This window comes from Ornithorhynchus anatinus, chromosome 5 (genome assembly GCF_004115215.2).
Source record: "Ornithorhynchus anatinus isolate Pmale09 chromosome 5, mOrnAna1.pri.v4, whole genome shotgun sequence".
Classification (NCBI taxonomy): Eukaryota; Metazoa; Chordata; class Mammalia; order Monotremata; family Ornithorhynchidae; genus Ornithorhynchus; species Ornithorhynchus anatinus.
In genome coordinates this window covers 6,822,368-6,843,419 of record NC_041732.1, presented here as the reverse complement: position 1 = coordinate 6,843,419, position 21,052 = coordinate 6,822,368, and the positions used below count along the sequence as shown (strand labels likewise).

General features: G+C 47.4%; 1 protein-coding gene across 1 annotated transcript in view; it reads right to left on the bottom strand.

Annotated features, from left to right (window-relative positions):
- The window catches only part of SMAD6 (SMAD family member 6), an 83,913-nt gene that overhangs the window by 45,323 nt on the left and 17,538 nt on the right, over nt 1-21,052 (bottom strand). Inside the window, exon 3 of the mRNA XM_029066762.2 lies at nt 20,172-20,249. Coding sequence (XP_028922595.1) covers nt 20,172-20,249 — 78 coding nt within the window. The remainder of the gene's footprint in view (nt 1-20,171; nt 20,250-21,052) is intronic.

Here is a 21,052-nt window from a genome sequence, read left to right as displayed (position 1 = left end):
AGTGTAACCTGGCCACGGGGAAAGAGGATTTGAGTCGGGGGCAATGCTTAAATGAGATCAGAGGATGGGAAAGAGAATGGTTTGGGAGATAAATCCTTTCAGTGAAGTCTGGATAAACTCTGAATCCTCAATACGCAGTGGAGGCGATATGAACCAAACTTCAGGTCTGTTTGGTGCTCCCTGTGACAGGGACAAAGTAAATTTAAAAAACAGAAAGTCAGCCAGTCAATCATATTTATACAGCACTTACTGCGTGCAGAGCACTGTTCTAAGCGCTTGGGAGAGTACAAGAAAACAATATAATGGACACACTCCCAGCCCACAGCGAGTTTACAGTCTACAGGGAAAACCAAGAAAGGAGGCAAACTGACAGGACTGGGCCTCTGTCTTACTCAAAATGAGGTTTCAGGCTTGAGGTTTAGGTTTCTTTCTTTCACACACAAAAAAAACAAACAAAAAACCCAACAGCAACAAAAAACCCAACCATAAAACATCACAATGGTTTTCAAGAGAAAACCCAAAGCATTTCCTTTCCATTTCTACATTTTAACCCTTTTGAAGTAAATTCACTGAATGCCCAGTGTCAGCATGGCCTAGGGGATAAGACCACAGGCTTGGGAGTCAGAATCTCAGCTCCACCACCTGTCTGCCGTCTAACTTTGGGCAAGTCAATTCACTTCTCAAGGCCTCTGTTTCCTCAACTGTAAAATGAGGATAAAGACTATGAGTCTCATAGGGGACAGGGACTGTGTCCAACACAATTTGCTTGTCTCTACCTCAGGGCTAAGAATAATGCGTGGCATATAGTAAGCGCTCAATAAATACCACTGTTTGATTGACTGATTTGCCAAGCACTGCACTAAGCAGTGGAGGAGATCTAGGATATTATGTCAGACACAGTCCCTGTCCCACCCGGGGCTCACAATCTAAGTAGGAGGGAGAATAGCTACTGAATTCCCATTTTACAGATGAGGAAACTAAGGAAACAGATGGTTTAGGTCTCTTTCTCAAGGTCTCCCAGCAGGCAAGTGGTGGAGCCAGTAACAGAACCCAGGACTTCTGACTCCTAGATTCAGGCTTTATCCTCTAATAATAATAATAATATATTTATTTAGTGTTTACTATGTGCTAATCACTGGGGTGGATACAAGCAAATAGGGATGGACACAGTCCCTGTCCCACGTGTGACTCACAGTCTTAATCCCCATTTTCCAGATGAGGTAACCGAGGTCCTGAGAAGTGAAGTGACTTGCCCAAGATCTCACAGCAGACACGAGGCAGAGTCATGACTAAAACCCATGACCTTCTGACTCCCAGGCCCATGCTCTAGCCACTATATCATGCTGCTTCTTCATTCTGCACTAAGAAAGCATTCAATTGGAAGGCTCCTCTTCTTTTCTATCCATTCCATCACTGCTCCTTTCTCTCGCTCCCTCAGAGCTCACCAGGCCGTCTTGTCTTCCCCGCCCTGTGTCCCTTTACTGTCTTCCCCCTGGGCCGGCCAGATGAACACCCGACACCCTGACCCATTCTACGCTTTTCAGAAGGTCCTGGTCATCCTTGAGGCAGTTCTCTGTGAAAGCTGACCTCACCTGCCTGTCCATTACCTCTAGGCTGTCAGCTCCTTGCGGGCAGGGAATGTGTCTGATGTTAACTGTGCTCTCCCAAGTGCTTAATTTATTGCTTTGCACACAGTAAGAGCTCAATAAATATGATTAATAAACTTGGGGCCTGCCAGGAGCGAGCTGAGGAAAATATTTAATCACTTCCCTCTACCCAGTTGTCTTCCCCTGACTTCACGTGATGACTGCATGTATTGCGAAGGGTAGGGACTGTCTCTATCTGTTACTGATTTGTACATTCCCAGCGCTTAGTACAGTGCTCTGCACATAGTAAGCGCTCAATAAATACTATTGAATGAATGCCCAAAACTCTGAGGATATCCCTCCTCCTACCCCCAAGGGATCAATCATCAATTGAGCACTTACTTTCTTATGGTATTTGTTGAGTGCTTATTATATGCCAAGCACTGTACTAAGAGCTGGGATAGATACAAGCTAATAAATTTTGATACAGTCCCTGCTCCACATGGGTCTCTCAGTCTTAATCCCTATTTTACAGAGGAGGGAACTGAGGCAGAGAAGGGTGAAGCGACTTGCCCAAGGTCAGCAGCAGGTAAGCGACAGAGCTGGAATTAGAACTCAGGTCTCTGACTTCAAGGCCCACGCTCTATTCACTAGGGCACACTGCTTACTGTGTTTGGAACAACACTGCGTCACCCCCAAGGGATCAATCAATCAACCAATGTTATTTATTGAGCCCCTCCTGTTTACAAAACACTGTGTTGCCCCCAAGGGAATCAATCAACCCATCAATCAATGTAGGGCAGGAACTATGCCTGACCTGATTAACCTGCACCTACCTCAGGGCTTAGAACATTGCTTAACACACTAAACACCATAATGATAATATTTATTGAGCACTTACTGTGTGCAGATCACTGTACTGTCCCCAAGGGATCTAACAATCAACGGCATTCACTGAGTCCTCACTGTGCGGGGCACTGTACTAAGTGCTTGGGAGAATGCAACACAATCAAGGATCCTTGCCCACAAGGAGCGCTCAGTCAAGGAGGAGAGACAGACATTAAATTACAGATAGGGGAAAGAACAGAGTATAAGGATTTAGACATAAATGCTGTGGGGCTGGGGTATCAAGTGCTTAAGTTGTAAGGGACTTATTTATACTGTCTCCCCCCTCTAGACTGTAAGCTTGTTGTGGGCAGGAAATGCATTTGTTTATTAAATTGTACTCTTCCAAGTGCTTACTACAGTGCTCTGCAGGCTGTAAGCGCTCAATAAATATGACTGACTGAATGAATGAATGAATGTGAGAGCCCCACATCAGGCCAGGACTTCCCTGAATAGGTTAACCCAGACTCACTCCCCAGATCTCGAATCTTCTTTCCAAAGCGGGAAAGTCCCCATGGATGAGGAAGATGGATCCCTCCCTCACCCACACACACATAAACACCTGCACTTCACCTGTTCACTCAAGCCAAAGCAAAAGAAACATTTTTTCCCTTCTAGATTGTAAACTCCTTGAAGGCAGGGATAGCGTCTACCAACTCTACTGCATTGTTTCCTCTCAAGCAGTTAGTACAGTGCTCTGCGCAGAGTAAGTTCTCAATAAAAACCACTGATTGATCCTGAGCCAGCCCCAAACCAGATACCCTGAGGGTCCGTGTTCAGTCCTTCCCGCCCTCCTATCAAAAGGTGTGGTCTCCCAAATTGGCCACTGGTGGGCAAAGACACGCTCTGGATGCCCCCACCTACACTGCCGTCCCTGGTCTCGGAGCCAGGAGCCAGTGGCGAGGCATTAGAAGGCACTGTGCTGACCACCCTGGCCCCATCCAGGTCTGGACCGGGGGCTGGGTTTTGTGATCAGTTTGGTGGGGTTGTCCGTGTTCTTCTGGAACGGGAATCCTGGGATCTTGTCGAGCACCCTCCCAAAGAGCCCGCCAGAGACGGTGAAGCTTAATATCTGGGCGGGGCTGAGCCTGGGACCACAAAGCCCTCCAGAGCCCGGGGTTGACAACCTGGCTGTGGGGCGGGGACTGGGCCCAAGTCATTCTGAACTGGCAGCCGGCAGGGTCGGCCATCCCTCACCAAAAGCCAATGGGCCTCCCTGGGCCCAGACAGCCCCAGGAACCACACTTGGCCTTTTATTCACTATAAGAGGCCTGCCACCAGGACTTTATCCCTCCTTTTCTTCTCACCTTCACTTGTCTGTTATGCAGCTCTGACTCCAGGCCTCACCTTGGCTCAAATTTTCCCAAACTCAAGTCCCACCACGGCTAACCTGAAGAGATGTGTTCTCTCTCTCTCTCTCCCCGCCCCCCCCCCGCCCCCTTTTAATGGTATTTGTTAAACGCTTACTATGTTCCAAGCACTTTTCCAAGCGCTGGGGTAGATGCAAACTGATCAGGTTGGACACAGTACATGTTCCACAAGGGTATCCTAGTCTCAATCCTCATTTTACAGATGAGATAACAGGCCCAGAAGTGAAGTCACTTGCCCAAGGTCACACAGCAGACAAGTGGCGGAGCCAGGATTAGAACCAACCCAGGTCTATTTGACTCCCAGGCCCGTGCTCTACCCACTAGTCCATGCTGCTTCTTTTTCCTTCTATCTTTCTTTCTCCTCCCTCCCTCCCCCTCCCTCTCTCTCTCTCCCATCAAGGAAAGGAAATGGAAAACAAGGATCAGGAGAAGGGGGTGAAGCAAGAACCAGCCTGCTAACACGTTCCAATGTTTTTCCCTGGACATGGCTTATCCCTGTTCCAAACCAAGCAGTCGGGGAGGCCTTTCAAACCCAGCAGACGGCACCTTGGGAAGAGGTCAGCCCAAACCGGCATTTCCAGGCAAAATGTTTTTATTCTTACAAAAAAAGCCGAAGGGAAACGCAGCCGCTTCCGCCAGGGGCCAAGGGCTCATTGCACCAACCATCTTGTCTGCTCTTTCCAGCTAACTGTTGTTACTATTATGGAGTTTCTTAAGGGTTTACTAGGTGCCAAGCACTGTTCTAAACATTAGGGAAGGTACAAGATATTCAGGTTGGACATAGTCCCTTGTCCTGCATGGGGCTCACAGTCAGAGTAGGAGGGAAAAGGATGGAATCCCCATTTTACAGATGAAGAAACTGAGGCACAGAAGTGATTTGCCCAAGGTCACCCAGCAGATAAGTGGGAGCCAGGATTAGAACCCAAGCTCTCTGACTCCCAGGCCCGGGGGTGGTGGGGGGCGTCTATCCACTAGATCACACTGCTCCCGGGATCTTCCAGGGATCCGAACACCAGCACCTAATATGGCCACAAACATAACCATGGGCTCACCTGGGTGCCCCCTCCCACATCCCACCCACTCTTTGGCCACATCTCCACTGGAAAGGTCAAGTGGACCAAGGGGAAAATTAGCCAGACCACAGAAGAGGGGTCTTTTGGCTGAATTAGGTAAGCCCCCTGGGGACGAGGTCATAATTTTTTCCCCTCTGGTGAATTCTCCTGAGAGCTCAAAACAGGGATCTGATTGATTGATGGAGAAATGGATTGAATGAATTATCTAGGATAATTTTCTCCAGATCTGCAGTGCTTTGTTAGTGAAGACTGAGCCCTTGGGGTTTCTAGGACAGAGAGACAGAGAGAATCCGATGAAAAGCAGCATGATCTAGTGGATAGAGCAAGGGTCTGGGACTCAGAAGAATGTGGGTTCTAATGCCGGCTCTGCCTCTTGTCTGCTGCATGACCCTGGGCAAGTCACTTCATTTCTCTGTACCTCAGCTCCCTCATCTAGAAAATTGGATTAAGAGTGTGAGCCCCATGTGAGACAGGGACTCTGTCCAATCTGATTACCTTGTATCTATGCCAAGGTTTAGAACAGTGCTTGGCACATAGTAAGCACTTAACAAATATCACGATTAGTATTATTATTAAAACTGACTACAGGCCGAACTTTCCCAAGAATGCGATCCTCAGGTTAGTGGAGAACAGGGGGTGTAACTTCCCCTTCTGGCTGTGGGACCCCAACTCATTTAATCAGGAGTTCCAACCTACGGAGAGGATGGAGCAGTCCAGTTCCAAAGCAGCGGGGCCTAGCGGAAAGAGCGCAGACCTGGGAGTCAGGTCTGACCCCGGCTCTGCCAGTTGCCTGACGTGTGTCCTTAGGCAAGTCATAACTTCTCTGGGCCTCAGTTTCTTCATCTGTAAAATGGGGACTAAAGGACCGTTCTCCCTCCTCCTTTCCTGTAGACAGTAAGGCACTTGTAGGCACCGGGAAGCAGCAGCATGGGCCTGGAAGACAGAAGGACCTGGGTTCTAATCCTGACTCTGTCACTGTCTGCTGTATGACCTTGGGCAAGTCACTTCACTTCTCTGTGCTTCAGCTCCCTCATCTGTAAAATGGGGATTAAGACTGTGAGACCCATGTGGGACAGGGACTGTGTCCGATCTACCCCAGTGGCTGACAGAGCGCCTGGAGCACAGTAAGTGTTTGACAAATACCATTTGTTCTTTTAAAAAGGCGTGGGGGAGATTGCTTCTACCAACTCTGTTGTATAGTACTTTCTGAAGCGCTCAGTACAGGGCTCTGCACATAGTAGGTGCTCAATAAAGACCGCTGATTGACTGGCTACACTGTGAGCCCCATGTAGTACAGGGACTGTGTATCCTGTATCTACCTGAGCTCTAATAGTGCTTAGCCCATAGTATATGCTGAACAAATACAATTTTTCATTATCATTACTAATATTATTATTTTGGCCCACACCACATGCTTAACAAATACAATTTATTATTATTACTATTACTGTTATTCTTGCCCATAGTATATGCTGAACAAATATAATACACTGTTATTAATAACAATTATCATTATGGTATTTGTTAAGTGCTTAGTATACGCCAAGCACTCTTCTAAGCGCTGGGGTAGATACAAGTTAGTCAGGTTGGACACAGTCCCTGCCCCACATAGCATTCACACTCTTAACCCCCATTTTACAGATGAGGTAAGTGAGGCCCAGGGAAGTAAAGTGACTTGCTCAAGATCACAGAGCGGACATGTGGCGGATCCAGAATTAGAACCCATGATCTTCTGACTCCCAGGCCGGTGCTCTATCCACTAAACCACGCTGCTTCTTATTGCCCATAGTACACACAAAAAATACAATTTATTATCATTATTATGACTAATAATTATCATTACTACTACTAATAAAAATATGAAGAAGAATCCCCACGATCCAGCCACGTACCCACGAGAGGGGCCAGACCAAAGAGAACTGCTCTCCTTCCTTTTCTTGCCCCACACACTTCTTTTCCAGCTCAGTCTGAGCGGAGAGTGTTTACTCAGTCAAACCTTATTTTCCAGGCCCAGCCTGGCCTGTCGCCCCCCCACTCCCTGTCCGACCCCTCCACCACCACCCTCCCCTCACCGCCCCCCAGGCGTCCGCCCCTCTTCCACATCCCCACCCCTCATTTAGCCTCCCGGACTCTTCCGCGGTGAGGGCTGAGGGGGCCGCCGGCGTCCGAGAAAGCAGATGCCTTTGAAGAATATCAACCCTATAAGACTTCAATCGGGTCGGCGGGCACGCCACCCTTAATACATTATTTCTGTGGAAAACCTTAGCCGCTCGGTCATAAATCAGGCTCGTAAACACCTCTCATTCATCAAAGCACCCCCGGAAAAAAATGTGATTTTACTCTAACTCCGAACACTAACATTTCTCAACAGGTTCCCAGGAGCGGCTTGGATTCCTCCCGCAAAAATCCACGATTTTTTCAGACGTTGAGGAAACTGAGCACAGAGTTCTTCGCAAGTAAACACACACACACACACTCACTCCTCCTGGATACTAGACACTCAGAATTTCACACTCACAGAAACACATGCTCACACACAAAATTCTTGGAGACTGGAGATTTGAAGAAAGTCACACAAACAAACACACACACACACATATCCTTATGCAACTGGAGATGGGAGATCTAGAGTCTCACATGCACGCGCACACACACACCCAAACAGAATTCAAATGAATTCAAAATTGGTGATTCAGAGTCTCACACACACACACACACAACTGGAAACTAGAGAGTCAGTCACCCAGGCACACACAAACACACACAGAGAACTCCTGAAGACTGGAGATTCAGAGAGACACACAGAGAGAGACCTCCTGGAGACTGGAGATTCAGAGTATTGTTGCAGCCCCCTGCCTGTCTCTGTCTCTCTGAGGGTCTGCCAGCATTGACCCTGCCACACTTTACTACCTCCAAACTCCAACCAAACTCAAGCTGGGTACAAGAATGTCATGTTTTGGCTGCCGGTATGAGCCTGGTGGATTGGAAACACACTGCTTATTTTCCTGTGTTTATTTTTCTCTTGCTCTCCTCCTTTTTTTTTCTTGGTTCAGGTCCCTGGGAAGGGAAGAGCCAGGGATTTGAAGCCAGAGGCCAGAGCTGCATAACAAAACCAGGAGGCAAAAACTCTTCCCCCTGCCCCCTCCAAGAATCGTGCACCTACCCAAATATTCTGACTGAAAGCCACCTGGGTTCTAATCCCATTGGAAGGACCTGGGTTCTAATCCAGGCTTCACCACATTCCTGTTGTGTGACCTTGGGCAAGACACTCCACTTGCCTGGGCCTCAGAAAAGTAAAATGTAAAATGGAGATTAAGAGTGCAAGCCCCATGTAGGACAGGGACTGTGTCCAACTTGATTAACTTGTATCTACCCCAGTGTTTAGAACAGTGTTTGGCACATTGTAAGTGGTTCATGAATACCATAATTATAATAATTATTATTATCTGGGCATCAAGAAGCCCATTGGCTTCGGGAGGAAAGGAGCATGGGAGGAGAGGAAAGCAGCTTCAAGAGGAGGGGTGGGCTTGTGGATCGCTGAAAGGAACCCGGAGTTCCCGAGGCCTAAGAGTTCATACGGGCCAACCTCAGGCTGCGGGTCCTCCTTGCCTTGGTGGTCTTGGGGAGCGGTGACTGTGAGGGAGGGCTCTGCTGAAAAACTCAGGGGCAGCAGACAGACAGATAGACTCGCAGACAGACTGGTAGAGATTCAGCAGGGACCCATGCCTCCTCTATAGGGTAAGCCATTGTGGGCAGGGAGTGTGTCTGTTATGTTGTCCTCTCCCAAGTGCTTAGTACAGTGCTCCGCCCACGGTAAGCGCTTAATAAATACAACTGATTGAGTGACTGCTCTGCACACAGTAAGCACTCAATAAATACCGTTGATTGATTGGCCGGAAGAGGCCGGCTCGGTGGGTGGCATGGGATGGCCCTGGAGGATTCTGGGCAGTGGAGCGGGCAGGCGGCAAAAAGCGAGGACGTCCTATGTGCCTTCTCGTGGAAGTCTGCCCTGTTTCCCTGTCCTACAAACACCGACACCGTTTCAAACCTGAGGGTCTCGGCAGCAAAACTCAGCCCATGGCAGATGGAGGCTGGAGGTTCAATATGATAATGGCGGACACGAGGCATACGGGGCCGAATCTGTCCCGGAAAGGGGCGGACCGGCTGACAGAAGGCCTTGCAAGAATTGGAAACAGCACAACCAGCTGTCATATGTGTGACTCTGCTCCAAAATCCCAGACGGGTGCCTCCCTCGCACCCCGACCTCCCCACGAGGCACAGCGATCAAGGCTGGTCGGGGATGGGGCTCCTCAGTGAGACAGCACTCAGTGGCTACCAAGTGGCTTGAGGAGAAGCCCAACCCTGCCCATGACAACACCCAAGGTAGACGCAACAACAAACTATTACTTTCCACCCAGTTCTCCTCCTGGAGCCAAACAAGTTGGGCCTGAAACCATTCCTGGCCTCTTCGCTCCGTGATTTCTGCGGGTCATGTGTTCTTCAACCAATCAATCAATCAATCAACCAATGGTATTAGAGAAGCAGCCCAGCCTAGTAGTGGATACAGCATGGGCCTGGGAGTCAGAAGGACCTGGATTCTAATTCCAGCTCCACCACTTGTCTGCTGGATAACCTTGAGCAAGTAACTTCATTTCTCTGGGCCTCAGTTCCCTCGCCTGTGAAATGGGGATTAAGACTGTGAGCCCTATGTGGGAGATGGACTGTGTCTAATCTGATTAATCTGTACCTCCGAGCTTAGTTCACTACCTGGCACATAGTAAGCACTAAACAAATGCCATTAAAAAAACACCACCACAAAATGGGAAGGAGCATGGACTAGTGGAACGAACCTGGGCCTGGGAGTCAGAGAATGTAGTACTAATCCCAGTTCCACCATCTGCCTGGTGAATGACCAAGGGCAGTCACTTGGCTTCTCTGTGCCTAAGTTTTCTCATCTGTAAAATGGGGATAACACACCTGGCCTCCCTCCTACTTAGACTGTGGGCCCCATTTACATCAGGGACTGTGTTCAATCTGATTATCTTGCATCTATCCCAGGGCTTAGTACATAGCTGGGCATTTATATGCACTTAACAAATACCAATTATTATTACTTAGTGCTTTTTGAGTGCAGGACACTGTACTATACGCTCAGGAGAATGCAATACGATAGTTGGTAGATATGATCCCTGCCCCCAAAGAGCTTATTTCTACACTCACTCACTGGTATTTGCTGAGCACTTATTATATGCCAAGCACTGTATTAAGTGCTCAAGAGACTACCAAACAGTGGAGTTGGTAGGCATGATCGCTGCCCTCAAGGAACCGAGTGTAGTCCACTTCAGATAGAATGACACTCCAGCTTCTTCCCCAACTTTTTCTCAGTCAGAGTGTCCATGAGGCCTTGACATGGCATCCTGTGTCAATGCCAACTTTTCATCTGGAGCAGAGATCCGAGAGGGGGCTTCAGAGCCCTCACAGGCCAGAAAATCACCATGTTGGTATTTTCTAACCTTTTTTTTTTTAAAAAAAAAAGTGTATTTATTGAGTGTTTATTATGTGTCACACCCTGTATGAAACACGAGGGATAGATACAAGCTAATCAGGTTGGACACTGTCTCTGGCCCACATGGGGTTTCCCAATCTTAATCCCCATTTTATAGATAAGGGAACTGAGACCTGGAGAAGTGAAATGACTGGTCCAAGGTCACACAGCAAGCAAATGGCAGAGCTTTATTAGAACCCAGGTTCTCTGACTCCCAGGCCTGTGCTCCTTCCACTAGGCCATGCTGCTTCTCCAATGTTGATGGAAGGCAATTCCGGCCAGTCCCATGAGATTAAAATGCCTCCAAGAACCCTATCACGGAGCTTCACTAACTCCCCCCTTTAAAGATTAATTAGTTGTTTAAGCAATGATTCACCTTGTAGTCTGCAACTAGGCCTTTGATGTCTGTTCCAGACATGGTTACTTTGTTTTTATTAACACAGCAACTTTTAAAAGGGGGCGAGGGGTGGGGGGGGTGGAGGGGGGAGAAACTGACAGACTTTCCTGCTTCGGCTTCTCAGTCTCCACAGTTCCCGTTTATAGATTTAGGGAGCACTGAGTCGGGGTCCCTGCCAGAAGGAAGAAAGAAAGGGGGAAAAAAAAGCCCCACAAATATCAGAGATTCTTTTCTAAAGTCAACTGCAAAATAGATGCCCTGTTGCTTCCCTTTGGCAGGCGAATTCTACGGAGGAAAAATGTTTAATATAAAAACATCTGACAAAGTGCCTCCAGGATGTATTTTCTGCATCAAAGGAGTCGCTCTTGGCAACGGAGGCCTCGGCCCCCATCCAGAAACCGTTTGAGTCCCGGCTCGGATTGTGAGAGGCTCCTAGGAGCAAAACACGCCCGCTCACCTGAAGTTTCCACGGGAGGGAAGAGCTTCTGCCAGAGACACAGATGGTTCTGATTAAAGCTGGAGCCACACAAGGCCATTTTCTGGAATTCCAGATCTTCCCCCAAACCTGTCATTTTCTCAACTCGACAACTCGGGCGGGAGCAAATTATCCTTATTATGGTACTTGTTAAGCGCTTACTATGTGCCAAGCACTGTTTTAAGAGCTAGGGTAGATAGGTTAATAAGCTTGGACACAGTCCCTGTCCCATCTGGGGCTCACACTCTTAATCCCTCATTTTACAGATGAGGGAACTGAGGCCCAGAAGGGTGGAAGTGACTTGTCCAAGGTCACACAGCAGGCAAGTGGTGGAGCCGGCATCAGAACCTGGGTCCTTCCTATTTCAGGCTGAAAAAAGGCCCACAGGTCTTTGCAGTTTCTAGTAAGAAATGGAAGTGTTCTGTGGAAAAACATCTTCCTTGTCCCATGCAAACCTGACCCCCTGACTGACAAACCCACTAATCATCACCATCATCATCATCATCAATGGTATTTACTGAGCATTTTCTGTGTGCCAAGCACTGTATTAAGTACTTGGGAGAGTACAATACAACAGAGTTGGTGGACCCATCCCCTGCCCACAGAAGCTTGCAGTCAAGAGAGTGAGAGAGACATTAACATAAATAATTTATGATATATTATATAGCTATTGATTAATTCATTCACTCATCCAATTGTATTTATTGAGCCCTTACTGTGTGCAGAGCAGTATACTAAACCCTTGGAGAGTACAATTTGGCAATAAATAGAAACAATCCCTACCCAACAACGCACTCACAATCTAGTACCTAAGTTCTGTGGGGCTCCTATCTTACTGGTACCTCTCTTTCTATCAATCAGTCACCCAATCAATGGTATTTATTGAGTGCTTACTGTGCGCAGAGCACCGTACTAAGCGCTTGGGAAAGTACCATACAATAAGTTGGTTGGTGTGATCCCTGCCCACCAGAAGCTGATAGTCTATAGGGGGAGGCAGGCATTAAAATAAATTACACAGAGGGGTATTCCTCTATTTAATTCGGACCATGGAAGTATTGAGTTCTTGGGGCTGGGAAAAGGCATACTCTGAATTCAGAGGGCTCAGGGATTGCTCGACTAAGAAGGGGCCAGACCTCACAGTTTGGCCTCTGAAAAGTGGCTAAAGAAATTATTTCCCACTCAGAGAAGCAGCGATCCAGGAGACCTGGGTTCTAAACCTGGGTCCTCCACTTGCCTGCTGAGTGACCTTGAGCAAGTCACTTAAATTCTCAGAGCCTCAGCTACCTCATCTGTAAAGTGGGGATTAAGACTGTGAGCCCTGTGTGAGACAGGGACTGTGACCAACCTAATTAGCTTGTATCTACCCCAGTGCTTAGTAGAATGCCCGGCACAAAGTCAGCACTTAACATATATCATAAAAGAAGAAAAAAAAACTTATCTCTGCCTCAGTTTCCTATTGGTACAATTAGGAGATTCAATCTCTGTTCTCCTTCCCTCTTGAACTGTGAGCTCCAGCTGGGACAGGGACTGGGTCTGTTATAAGACTGCACTGAACCTACCCCAGGGCCTGGTGCATAGTAAGCGCTCAACAAGAACCACCATCATTATTATTTTTACTCCAGGGCCAATCCAACTGGGCCTCTTTCTATGTGCCTGCCTCCCATTCCGGGGCTGGGAGGTCGACTGCACCTCTGAACAAAGCAGCCCAAGAAATGTGCCTGAAGGAAAATCCGTCCTGATTTACAAGGACTTTTAAAAAATAAATAAATAAAAATGAAAAAAAAAACAGTATTTGTTAAGTGCTTGCTATTTGCCAGGCACTGTTGTAAACCCCGGGGTAGATAAAAGATAATGAGGTTGGGCACAGTCCTTGTCCCACATAGGACTCACAATCTTAATCCCTGCTTTACGGATGGAGGAACTGAGACCCAAAGAAGGAAAATGACTTGCCCAAGGTCACAAAGCAGACTAGTGGGGGAGCTGGAATTATAATACCCAGGTCCTTCTGGCCCCCAGGCCCGGGCTCTACCCACTCAGCCACGTTGCTTCTCAGTTCCCAGGGATGAAGCAGATGTCTCCTCCCGGCCCAGGCTTGGGCTGATCCGGGGGAGGTTTAGGGTGTTCTTAGTTAGGAAATTTCTAATGAGCGGGCATGAGGCATCCTGTTGGGCAGGTCAAGGGTGACCTGGCGCTTCAGCCGGGGAACGGACGGACAGACAAATGGCGAGGGGGGCTGGTGGCTTCAGCTACTTGGAACCCTGGGAGGATGGGATCGATTGAGATAATAATAATAATAACTGCGGTATTTGTTAAGCGCTTACTATGTGCCATGCACCATACTAAGCACTGGGGTGGATACCAACAAATCGGGTTGGACACAGTCTCTGTCCCACATGGGGCTCACAGTCTCAATTTCCATTTTACAGATGAGGTAACTGAGGCCCAGAGAAATAAAGTGACTTGTCCAAAGGCACACAGCGGACAAGTGGCACAGCCAGGATTAGAACCCATGACCTTTTGACGCCCAGGTTCAGCCCTATCCACACCACCATGCTGTTTCCCTTAAAAGCCTTCTGAGTGCAAGAATGGTACAAAGTGCTTAGGAACATCGAACAGAAGCAAGTCACACAGCAAAGTTTACTATTTTCGGCTAGTTTCCACCCTGCTACTTATGTTGCCACAATCCTCTAGGTTGTAAGCTCGCTGATGGCAGGCAACATGCCTACCAACTGTAGTACTCTCCCAAGTACTTTGTACAGTGCTCGGCCCCCAGTAAGTGCTCACTGACTGACTAATAGCAAGGGGCAGAGAGTGCTCCACCTGAATTATTACCAGCCCAGAGAAATTTCTCTCAGCCCAGGGAATGAACCCAGCATTCGTTCCCTCTTCGATTCTTCCTCAAGCTCCTCCTGGGCAGGGAATGTCAGTCAGTCAGTCAATCGTAGCTACTGAGTGCTTACTTTCCGCAGAGCTCTGTACTAAGTGCTTGGGAGAGCATTAATACAAAAGAATTCACAGACAGGCTCCCTGCCCATAACAAGCTTACAGTCTATGTTATAAATTATATTTCCTTTAAGACAGCCTGTCATTGCTTCCCACCCCACCCCACATCCACAGCCAACCAATCTCCCCAAGTTGAACAGCAGCCCCCAGAACCCTACCCAGTAGTTTTTTGGAGCTGGGCCGGGGCCAGGCCTCCATCTGAATAAACCACCCAGAAATGATAGGTCAAATGCTCTACAAATGTGTCATTCAAGTGCCTTGGCAAATAGTAAGCACTTAACAAATACCATTTAAAAAAATCAACGTATTTATTGAGCACTTACTATATGCAGAGTGCTGTACTAAGTGCTTGGGAGAGCACAATACAACAGAATTAGCGGATACATTCCCTGCCCACTATGACCTTACAGCCTAGTGTCTTTATTACTGCCGAGTCAACAGCATTTAGTTCAGTGCTCTGCACACAGTAAGTGCTCAATAAATACTACTGACTGAACAGCATGGGAACATTTTGGAACAAGGCACCAGTTCTGCCTTGGGCTCCCTCACTGGGGGCCCTGGAGAAAGCCAGAATAGCTTTCTCTCATCTCTGGAAAAGATGCACAAAGCCCAGGGTGGGGTTCTAGAGCAGCTAAAAATAGCCTTATTGGAGCACTGTTCTGCTAATTTGCTCCCTGTTGTTTGGCAAAGTCTTAGATTCCCCATGGGGCTGGGACCCTGGGCAGGTTTTTCACGTGGGCTGTTTTAACTGTGTTTGTTCCTTGAAGAGAGATTGCCTCATCAACTAGACTGTAAGCGACTTGAGGGCAGGGATCCCATCTACCAACTCTATACTCTATTGTACTCATCCAGTTAGTACAGTGCTCCACACATTGTACATGCTCAGTAAACATTATTGATTGAATGGCTGATTAGGGGAAACAACGTGACCTAGTGGAAAGACCACGGGCCTGAAAGACAGGGTTCTGATCCCCACTCCACCACTTGCCTGATGTTTGGCCTTGACCATGTCACCTAACTTCCATGTTCCTCATCTGTAAAATGGGAGTGAAATACCTGTTTTCCCTCCCCCTTAAACTACGTCCCTCATGTGAGAAAGAGGCTGTGTCTGATGTGATTATCTTTCATCGACCCCAGTGCTTAGTACAGTGCTTGGCATAAAGTAAATGCTAAGCAAACACCATACTTAATTAACTGTTGCAAGCTCCTGGCTGGCAGAACTCAACCCCCACTACCACAGTGGAGGCCCCTCTCCTCAAGCATGGAAAATCCAATTTGAGCTTAAAACTCCTCCTAATAAAAATAATAATAATAACTGTGATATTTGTTAAGGGCTTACTATGTGCTAGGTACTGTTCTAAGCACCAGGGTAGATAAAAGACAATCAGATTGAACACAGTCCCTATCCCCCATGGGGCTCACAGTCTTAACCTCCATTTTACAGATGAGGTAACTGAGGCCCAGAGAAGTGAAATGACTACTTGTCCAACGTGAAACAGCACACACTTGGCAGAACCGGAATTAGAACCCAGGTCCTTCTGACTCCCAGGCCTGAGCTCTATCCATTATGCTGCACTGCTTCTGCTTACTGTGTGCCAAGCACTGTACCAAGCACTGGAGTAGATACAAGACAATCAGGTTTTTAAATGGATCGAAGAAACGTTAAATTACCCTGCACTAGTTCAGAGAGAGGGAGGGAGGGAGGGAGGGAAGGAAGGGAAGGAAGGGAAGGAAGGGAAGGAAGGGAAGGAAGGGAAGGAAGGGAGGACCAAGATTGCAGTTCATCTGAAGGGGGAAATTTGGATCCTTCGGTTCTAAGCAGGGGTTCCATACTAGCAAGATAGATAGAGAAAAAGAAGGACAGAGGAAGTGAGGGTGGGAGAGAGAGGAATTGAGAACAAGCCACTGTAAGCTTTTCATTCCTCTCCAATCAATCAGTCTATCGATTGAGTCCTAATGACAAGTCATGACGAACGCTCACAGGCTCTCTCTCACCAGTTACCCCAAGAGAGCCCAGAATCAATGAATCCCAAGGGATGGATTTTCCTCCCCTAAATGTCTAGCTGACAAAGTCTGAGTGAGCCCAGCAGAATGGAAGGTGTGACAAAGTTCTGCAAATCTTAGGCAAAGGAGGAATTTAAAGTCAGATTTCCTATTCCGTCTCTGCCTCTCTTTCTCTCTCTCTCTGTTCACCAGGCATTGCTCACAATTTGAATAGCAACTGCTTGCCCAGAAGAAACCAAGATGAATAATAATAATTATGGTATTTGTTAAGTGCTTACTGTTTGTCAAGCACTGCTCTAAGCACTGGGGTAGGTGCAAATTAATCAAGTAGAACACAGTCCCTGACCCATAAAGGGACTCACAATCTAAATAACAAGGGAGAACAGGTATTTTACAGTAGAGGAGACTGAGGGACAGAGAAGTGAAGTGACTTGCCCAAGAGCATGCGGCAGGCAGTTGGGGGAATCGAAATTAGAACCCAGGTCCTCTGACTCCTGGGCCTGTGCCCTTTCCACTAGGCTACAGTGCTTTCAGGAAGAGCCTGTTTCTACAAATTGGGACTGAAATACCCTCTTATCTTCTGTCCCCGCCCCACACTTCCCAGCTTTTAAGCTTCCTACCTCAACTCACTTCCCCAACAGGCAGCAGGGAAGAATGGGTCTCTGTTATCCTGAAACTCAACTTTGTGGTTTGTAAGAAGGGAACACATTCTCGGTGATCAAAGGTATAGGGATAAATAGTCGTGGCTTGGTACAAAGTCCACAATCTTTCTTATTTTTGGAGCAGGAGCTGGTTTCTTAGATACACAACGATGGAAGGAGACAGTAATCCCGGCTCCCCCATCTGCCTGCTGCGTGACCTTGGGCAACTCACTTACCTTCTCTGTGCCTCAGTCTCCTGAATTGTAAAATACCTGTTCTCCCTTGTATTTAGATTGTGAGCCTCTTTTTTGGGGCAGGGACTGTGTCCTACTTGATCATCTCACATCTACCCCAGTGCTTAGAATAGCACTTGACACACAGTAAGCAGAAGAAGTTTTCTGTCATTTACCTCATTCATTCATTCATTCATTCATTCAATAGTATTTATTGAGCGCTTACTATGTGCAGAGCACTGTACTAAGCGCTTGGGATGAACAGGTCGGCAACAGATAGAGACAGTCCCTGCCGTTTGACGGGCTTACGGTCTAATCGGGGGAGACGCACAGACAAGAACAATGGCACTAAACAGCGTCAAGGGGAAGAACATCTCGTAAAAACCGATGGCAACTAAATAGAATCAAGGCGATGTACAATTCATTAACAAAATAAATAGGGTAACGAAAATATATACAGTTGAGCGGACGAGTACAGTGCTGTGGGGATGGGAAGGGAGAGGGTTGGGCCGTGTCTCAAAACGGGAAATATCAAAGCCCACGAATGCCATGGTGAAGGAGAATTCTTGCCTTTGCTTAGGGGAGCTTGTGGGCCCGGAACTCATTTGGGTTAAATTTTGGCAGGTTTCTTTGCTCTTGTTTTTATCTTAACGAACCCTCAGTAAAAATAAATCCCCACTTTCTATCACTGAGAGGAATACTGTGTGAAAGGTCTCAGGGAGCGAGAGAGCCTAGATTCCATTTCTGAGGAGGCTGAGCAGAGTTAAAACGACCTCGCCTTCAAACCAAACTTTTAAAGTTTCACCCACTTTCAGGAGAAGGGGTTTGTTTGGCTGGGCTGTGAACCCCATGTAAGACAGACACTCTGTCCAACTTGATAACCACCTGAACAGTGCTCATCATCATCATCATCACAAAGCCGGCAGAGCCTTTCAGACATGTGGGGGGGAAGTAAGCACCTCACGAGCTCCTTGTGAGAGTTGGGAGTGATGCAAAGGGATGGATCAATCATATTCATTGAGTGCCTATTCTGTGCACTTTACTAAGCACTTGGGAGAGTACAACACAACCCTACAAGCAGCTGCTTGCCTGTTTTGTGACGCCTGGGTGTGTCACATAACTTCTCTGGCCTCAGTTTCCTCCTCTGTAAAACGGGGCTTCAATACTAGTTCTCCCTCTCCCTTAGACTGTGAATCCCCGTGTGTGTCCAACCTGATTATCTTGGATCTAACCCAACGTTTAGTACAGTTCTTGGCACACAGTAAGTGCTTAACAAACTCCATCACTATGATTGTCATCATCATTCTATCTATAAGAAAGTTGCAGCTTCCTCTCCCCATCAACCCTTTTCACCCTTCCTCTGTTCTCGCCATCCTGTTCCCTTCCCACAACTAACTATAAAACTCCAACCCGACCACCAAGTGTTCTTCCATACTAAAACCATCGGGCAGGGGTGACAAGCGCACCCACTATGAAACAGGGAAACTGTGAGGAGATCCACATTAGGAGGAAAACTCTGGGGAAACGGTGAGGAGAGACCCATTAGGAGGCGAAATCTGGGGAAACTGTGGGGAGACACACAAGGAGGTGAACTTTGGGAACACTGAGGAGACACACATTAGGAGGCAAAATCTGGGGAATCTGTGAGTAGACACACTAGGAGGCGAACTCTGGGGATCAAGCTTCACCAGCAGGCATGCCTGGGGGGTCCAGGGATGGTTGGGGGGAGGGGGATCCTCAGTCCAACATCAGCCACAAAAGCCATCTCGGAATGTTAAGCCCTAAGAGGATCTGCCACGATCCCACCAACCCTTGACAAGCCCCTCTGGGCCTGCGGTTGGCTAGGCGTGGAGTCGGTCTGCCCCTAAACTGGCATTCCCTGTGTCTTCCTTTCCCCAGACAGCCGGGCCTTCACCGAGCCCTCTGGGGCCTTACAGCCATGCCCATGGGCCCCCAGCCAAAAGGCTCCGCAGGGAACAACACTACCACTCTTCCGCTATTTCCCGATTAAACTCACCAGTGCGTCTGCCACCAAAGAGATCGCTGACGGAGAAGTCAAGCCAAGCCGGTACCCCGCCACTTTCCATTCCAATGGAAGTGTAGGCCAGACTTCCGGAAGAGTGATCGTAAAAGATCAATCGATCAATCTGTCGATGGTTTTTACTGAGTGCTATGTACACAGCACTCTACATAAGCGCTTGGGAGAATACACTATAAACAAAATTAGCAGATATATTCCCTGCCCATGACAAGCTTATGAAGGCTGGACCTCTTCTACTCTCCCAAGTGCTTAGTACAGTGCTCTGCACACAGTAAGCACTCAATAAGTATGATTGAATGAATGAATATCCACACTCTGGATGTACCCAGCTGTGACAGATTTGGGTTATTATCCCTGTGACATTCAACTGCCAATCTGGATGACTCCCCCTCTTGACAGCAAGCTTCTTGGAGACAGCAAATGTGTCTACCAACTCTATTGTACTGTACTCTCCCAAGAGCTTAGATCAGTGCTCTGCACAGAGTAAGCGCTCAATAAACACCCTTGATAGTGATGACTGATCTGTGGGGTGGGCATCCTGGACCGTGTTTGCTTTTCTTTCTTCCTCTTACTCTCTGCCTTCTGCCAGTCTCCTGGGCCAATCAATAGCTTCTCCCCAGTGGGGAGAGAGGAGGAAGCAGAGAAGGAAAGTGAGACAAAAGTCAGAAGCATCTATTTGGCTTCTTGTGAGCAGCCCAAGGAGGGAAGAGATCGAAGCTTTCAGCTCTAGTGAGTTTTTGGATTATGCAGGCACTCTGCTCCCCATCCCCTCAGGGAGTAGTGAGAGGACTGTGTTTAATCCCATTTTGCCATTCTTCCTTTTTATTAAAAAAAGAAAAGTAAAAACCATCAAACCCCTCCCGGTGTCCTTTCTTCAATCAATTCCACCCAACAATGTTTAGTTAGTAAATTTCCAACCTGAGAATTCGCCAGTCATGATGTTCAGCGAGTTTGTAGCCTCTGTTTCAGTGTAAGACAACGTGGATTCTGATAGATCTGGAAATTAAAAAAAAAAAAAAAAGGAGAGAGGACTTAATGAATTTGAGCAGGGCCCTTTGGGTGGCTTCTGGGGATCACCATGATCACCACCCCTCTTCCTTCCAGACCCCAGGGTTGGGATGACTCTTCCTGAAAGTGCTGACTCTCCATTTCCCTCCCATGCAGAATGAAAAGTTTCAATTGCTCTGGCCCACAAAAATAACTGAAGATCAGTGGATCAAGCAAGTAGAAACTTGGTGCTTACTGGGTAAGGTTAAATTAAGCCCCTAAACAATTCATAGTTGCTCTACTTAATTACCACCATTAAAATTCTTGAAGCTGTTTATTCTTGCTTCCTTCCTTCCTTCCTTCCTCCTTGCTGAAGCTGAGGAAACCTTGTTTTAACAAGTTAACAGTCATCCTTACTCTTTGCTACTTACACCCCTTTAATTAAGTACTCAAGTGTTTGCTCCCAGATTAACTATTATTATTTTGTTTCAATCAAATAGGTCCTTGAAGCAAATCTCGGTCCCAAACTGTTGTTTTAACAAGTTCACCTGTCCTTTCTTATTTTCCCTGTCTGTGGCACAACTCTGAAGGGACTTATTTTCTTGTGCCTCATTTTCTCTTACATAAGACCTACTTCAAGACAAGTCAACTCTTTGCAGAGCAGATTCAAGTTGAAAATCTCTCTGGCTTGGTTCTGAACTAACAAAACCACTAATGTTCCTTCAAATGAATCAGCAGTAGCAAGAAACTGTACTTATTGCATGTCTACAGTGTACAGAATTAGGGGCTGGGAAGAAACACCAGAAATGGAG